General features: G+C 43.6%; 1 protein-coding gene across 3 annotated transcripts in view; it reads right to left on the bottom strand.

Annotated features, from left to right (window-relative positions):
* Positions 1–249: 249 nt before the first annotated feature.
* Positions 250–6,000, bottom strand: part of PDE3B (phosphodiesterase 3B) — a 171,245-nt gene continuing 165,494 nt past the window's right edge. For 2 of the 3 annotated variants that reach the window (XM_045796544.2, XM_045796546.2), the window contains exons 15-16: positions 3,316–3,568; positions 250–2,081 (exon numbers count right to left, since the gene is read on the bottom strand). In XM_045796544.2, coding sequence (XP_045652500.2) covers positions 1,867–2,081; positions 3,316–3,568 — 468 coding nt within the window. In that variant the 3' untranslated portion in view covers positions 250–1,866. The remainder of the gene's footprint in view (positions 2,082–3,315; positions 3,569–6,000) is intronic. The other variant, XM_045796547.2, reaches the window with a different exon arrangement.

Here is a 6,000-nt window from a genome sequence, read left to right as displayed (position 1 = left end):
ATTATTTAAAAATGAGTTCTCGGTAATAGTATTTTTAATAAAAATATTTCTTTTGAGAAAATATATACATTAACCCCAGTACAAAATTTTAATAAAGTAGAAAGGAAATCTGAGTCTCATTAGGCATATGAGCACATGTGAATTTATACACATGGACTTTGCAATAGCAGAAATATACTTACGCAGGATGCAAAATGTGTACCAAGGAAATAAGAGCACAGGATATATACATTTTAAGTGCAAACTCAATAAATTAGTTAAAATTTTATTACTTAGTAATGTGCGACCAGGTTACAAATTATGTGGCAGTGGTAGCAAAAGTGACAGGAAGGAACTTTGCACTCAACATGTCTAATAAATAAAGCTCGGTGATTCATTCAATATTATACAGGATCAAAACTTCCAACACTCCCATAGATCTTTAATATCTCCGAGATATGCCAAATATTTAGGTAGGTAAGAAATTGCCTGACATCATACTTAAAAGGAATCATCTTGGAAAATTAATGGTTTTACTGTCTACAAAAGCTATACAGATCCAAAATATGGTCTCCAGGAGAAAAAAAAAAGATTAGTCTCCCATCCTGTTATCATTTAGGCTGCTCTTTAGATCATCAAAAATCTTTCACGACTCAGGTACCCATCTGTACCTTAGGAGTTCGTGAACATTGTAAATATGGTCCATTTTCTTCACAATTAAGTATTCCCACCATTTTTTTAAAGGAATTAGACTCACAGTTGGGCTGTAGCAGTACTGAGTAGTCCTAGGTCACTTCTGTCATGTAGTCTCAAGGCAGCAGGAAATCCACAAAGATGAGCATCAGTTTTCCAGTGACTAAACTCAGGACACCTAACATACGGATCCGGACATAAGCACATATTCCAATTATTCGCTGTGGCTTTTGGAGCTCCTACTATTTCTTTTGATTAGACTCAGATTTATCTAAGAAAGAATAATGCTCATCTCATAAATTGTCCTAAAGATGTTAACCTTTTTTCTTCTGACAAATCTGCGTTTATATTAAGTAAATGTTTAAAAATACGAATCCTGAGCAACAGTAGTAAGAACAGTTTTGACTGAAGAAGAAAGTCGCTTCATTGTTACACCCGAACAGCTTCAGAAACTCAGCCGTGGAATTAAGTCAGTAAGACTGGAATTCAGACTTCTGATGTCCCGGGCAAACCTGAGTACTCTGAGCGGGAATCGAACACACATAGTAGGTAACACACAACAGTAAGAAGCATCAGAAATCGATGCACCTGGATTCTGTTATATTTAACAAAGGTCACTCGGTCTTTCACGGATAAACCCAGCTGGGAGCGGAGCACCGAACAGTGTCTTGCACTGAACAGACCCCTCTGAAAGGCAACACTGGATTCCTTTTTAGATAGGCACAGGCTCCCCCGCCCTACCCCCTCCCACCAAAATGTTCAAAGACCTAAAATACAAATTGGGGGAAAGAAAAAAAAAACAACAACAATATGAATCCTGTTTCCATGAAAGCAAAAAGTTCCGGCCACTTTGGAAACTGAAGTCACTTGAATTTTTAGTTCTAGCTACCGCTCACGAGAAAGAAGAGTTTACTACCCGGCAAAGCATGATTACGACAGAGTGCTGGGATACCGGCGAAGGCCTCAAGCAGCGCTTCGCAACATGAGTCAACGGAAGCCGCGCTCTAAGGACACCTGCGTAGCCCGTGCGGCGAGCGCGCACAGCAGCGGGAGCCGCCGGCACGGCGAGCAGCCTCTCGGTAGCCGGGCCTGTCCCCGCAGGAACGGCCCGCTGCGGGTCTGCCCACCGAGCGCCAGGCGGTGTTTTCTGACCCCGGGCGCAGCCCTCGGGGCTTCTTCGATAGGCCTTCTCTTCTATTCAAACTGTCTCTCCTCCTCTTCATCTGCTTCTTCGATGACCTGAATGTCATCTGCTTGAGGTAAGGAAGGATTTTCCACCTGCAGTTTATTCCCATCAGCTTTACATTTCTCTTCTTCCTCTATGATCTCCTTCCATGTCTTGTGGTTTTCCGTGAGGTGCTGCATTAGCTGACAAAATATCCGCCGTCTGCCTTTCCTCCTCTGTGGTTCTGCGAAATGTAAAAGCAATACTTATAATCATAGCAATACAATTCCTTCAGTCACTAAATATCCGAGTGCCTGTTTTTTTCCAGGCACTTATCTAAGGCGCTGGGGTTGCAGTCATAAACAGTAAGATAGAAATAATCTCTGCACTATGGCGCTCCTGTTCTAAGGGAAAGACCTAGGTAAGCGAAACACGAGACGATGTTAAGTTGTTACTGGATGAAAATGAAGCAGAGAAGGGGATTAGGGGAGACTGGGTGGGGTGAGAGAGGAGGATGGTCCTAAAATTCTGAAGGACAAATAGCAATGTGAAGTTAAACCACCTTTTTAGGATTTAAGTATTGAATTAAACACTCTTATCTAGGTTTCAGTGAATATAAGCAATTTCTGGAAGCCAGTCAGCTTGTCCAGGACGATGCTCAGACGGTGGTGGCAGAAGACTACTCTTCGTTACGCTAGTCCTGGTACAACCGGACGTGGGGGCGGGTCTTCCTAATCATGGTACCTGTTCTCGTTTACAGCATGCTTGGGATGCTAGGTGTAACTTCAGATCTTTAAAGAGCAAACAACGGACTTCGGTCACGGCTACAACGGTGACACTTCTTTTTCCATTTATATTCACTGCTTTCTACAGAAACTACGTCCCTACAGTTTGGCAGTCCAAATCCATAATAACACAAAACTTGCTTCTCCCCTGAGAAGCTACAGAAGATACGTTTCCTCTTCTCCCCACTATCGGCATCCATCTTCCCAGTCGTTAGGAAGGGCAGGTGAGCAGGTGGGGCAGCGCCAGCCCCTCGCACCTCCTCACCTCACAGACTCCGACACGGTGACAGCCCTACGGCGCGTGCAGAAGCAGAGCCTCCTGAAGTGGACTGGCCCCGAGGAGACGCTACTTTAACCAAGACCACGGGGGCCGCGCTAGCACGTTCCCCGGCCCTCGGGGGTTACTCAAGAGACTATTCGAGCTGAACATTCAGAGAGTAGTTACTCAACATACAACTACTGGATCCGTATCTTAAAAACCAAGATCCACGGGCGTCCGGGTGGCTCAGTCGGTTAAGCGTCCGACTCTTGATTTTAGCTCAGGCCAGGATCTCAGGGTTGTGAGATCGAGCCCCACTTGGGATTCTCTCTCTCCCTAAACACATACACACCCCCCAAAAAACAAAGATCCAAATTTAATGTTATTAACTGCAACTATCCATTTAAGAAAACACAGCATCCCTCTACTCTTACTAGGATTTAGATTGTCTTCTATTTCTTCATCATCGGTATCTAATTCGTCACCATCTTCACCGGAACAGCTCTCCGTGTCCTCATCGTCTTCGGCTTCTATCCACTGACCCGGCAGCAAGCCCGCAGCATCGTAGGAATTACACAGGGGCCCCACGATGTGGGTGATGAAAGATTCTTGGAGTTTTGCTAGTTGAGGCGAAGAACGATCCATGAAGGGACTGATGGGTAAACCGAGGTTTGCTTCTTCATCTCCCTGATCATTTTAAGAAGAAAAGTACATTTTGAACTGTTGAAAGAATAACCACTGAGCTTTGCTGTTAAAATTATCTTGAGATTTTTTAACAGGCATAGTCTACATCAAAATAATTTTCACAAAGAAGTGTCTAATTACTCTGTCATTTCAACGGTAAGAATTTCTCCAATATTTGAAAAATCCTAAGCAAGACTTTATTTTCACACCCCACCAACCAGGATGATTGATGTTCAGTGAACAAGAAAAATATACACTAAAAAAAAAAAAATCAACAAATCTAACAACCTGAAAAATTTTATGTCTCTTTCTCCTGGGGGGAGATGGGATCAGGAAAGCTAGTGTTGTACCTTAAATGCCCAGAGTTGAATTTTGCAAATGCCTTTCAACCCCCTACCCGTTTCTAACAGCGGGAGCAGAGGCAGGAGTGGCTGAGGTGAGGGGCGTGGTCCGCTGCTCCACCGCCTGCCCTCTGACACCCTCCCCCGTGGTCTCCAGGGCTCCGGACAGCGCAGTCTGAGGGGACGGATGTGGTTTCCGAACCCTGCTTTTGCCACCTGCTGCCTGTGCGGTGTTGAGCAAGCTCTATGCCCATTTCATGTGTAGAATCTTAACAACCTACTTTACGAGGCTGCTGTGAGGAGGAAAAGCAGTATTAGCTCCGGTACCGAGCCCAGTGCTGAGCGCTCCCCAAAGCCCAGTGCTGAGCGCTCCCCCCGCTGACATTTTCGTTGCTGGCATCTGAACTGGTGGGGAAGGAATAAACTCCAGAATGTATAAACTGTGGGCAAGCAGCGTCTCTGATGAGGCAACACTGTCCTAGGGAAAGAACCGGAAACTGTGCTAGTGACTGGCCCATGATTAAAAAGCTATGATTTTTACTTTCTGTGACCAAAAAAACCATTGTTTACAAAAAAAAAAAAAAAAACCAGGAAAAAAATCTCAGTTGGGTTTATCCACAGGATTCTACAATTTTAAAAGTTTGGCTTTTTTTTTTTTTAAAGATTTTATTTATTTATTCGACAGAGATAGAGACAGCCAGCGAGAGAGGGAACACAAGCAGGGGGAGTGGGAGAGGAAGAAGCAGGCTCCTAGCGGAGGAGCCTGATGTGGGGCTCGATCCCAGAACGCCGGGATCACGCCCTGAGCCGAAGGCAGACACTTAACCACTGTGCCACCCAGGCGCCCCAGGCTTTTTTTTTTTTTTAATAGGAATTTGGCTTTTCTAAGCCCATGGCACTCACATGACTATAGGGGTGTAAAGACAGGATAATTAATAAATAAAAAGTTGGGCAAGATTAGAACTGTGCACCCACATCTGCAGATGCCGGATGACAGCGTGACCAGACTGAGAGACTGGATAGCGCTGATGAAGACGGACCAGGCCTTCCATACAGATCAGTACCTTTAACCCTCGTGACCACTCTGGTGGGGCGTCAGAGGACCTTTTTTTCCTTTAACATACAAATACTTAGATTAAGTAAAACTGTCTGAAATAATATTTTTTAGTGATCTAGAATTATAATAGCTGAACTTTAATGAGCACTTATGTGTCAGGAACTGCTCTAAGAACTTTATTAGTTCACCTACTCCTCACAGCAACCTTATGAGGTAGGTACGATTAAATATTCCTATTTTATCAATGAAGAAACTGAGGCACAGAGAGGTCAAGTAACTTACCTAAGGTCACATTGCTGGTAAAGAAGAGAACCCAGGATTCAACCTCAAGCATTGATTCCAACTTTAATTATAAACTGGGTCTAAGTGAATTTGTGAGTCTTAAATCGGCATATACTACTACTTTATTACCTCTGCACAGATAATATCAAGATGGCATTTTCCTTAGTGTAAAATTCTTTTGCAAATACGAACTGAAGCCTGAGATCAGCTTCAATTATCTTTGAGAATGGAGATGGTAATTTGCAAATACTATATTGTAATCTCTAGGTAAATATTTATAACCCTTTAGATCTCCAAATTATATATAATTTAGTTCAAATGTATCAAAATAGTAAAACATTAATCTCGGAACACTTAGGTATTCCCGCGGTTTTTTCACCATATAGCATTTTGTAACTTGTCAATAGCGGAGTGAGCCTTGGGTAGGATGTTCAGCTAAGGTGGCCGAGAGACACTGCACAGTCACTATTCCATACCGTTTGGGCGTAACACGGTATAACAGATAAGTACACACGGTTTAGGGGTCAAATTCATCACCCCTGCTGGAGCAGCTACTCGGGGTAAGAAAACGGTCTCGAAGGCCTCATTTCGAAGACCTCTTGATCTTGCCTGACTATCACGGGCAACAAGGATTCCCAAGGAATGCAATTCCAAAGTAAAGAAGACGTGTTCGGTATTTGGGAGAAAATGAAATGCTGGCCTGTGGGGAAATCCATATGCTTCCACATTGTAGGGAGCTTCAGAATTGGACCCAA

Source organism: Ursus americanus, chromosome 24 (genome assembly GCF_024610735.1).
Source record: "Ursus americanus isolate L20-20 chromosome 24, mUrsAme1.1.p, whole genome shotgun sequence".
Classification (NCBI taxonomy): domain Eukaryota; kingdom Metazoa; phylum Chordata; class Mammalia; order Carnivora; family Ursidae; genus Ursus; species Ursus americanus.
This window is presented reverse-complemented; position numbering and strand designations above follow the sequence as displayed.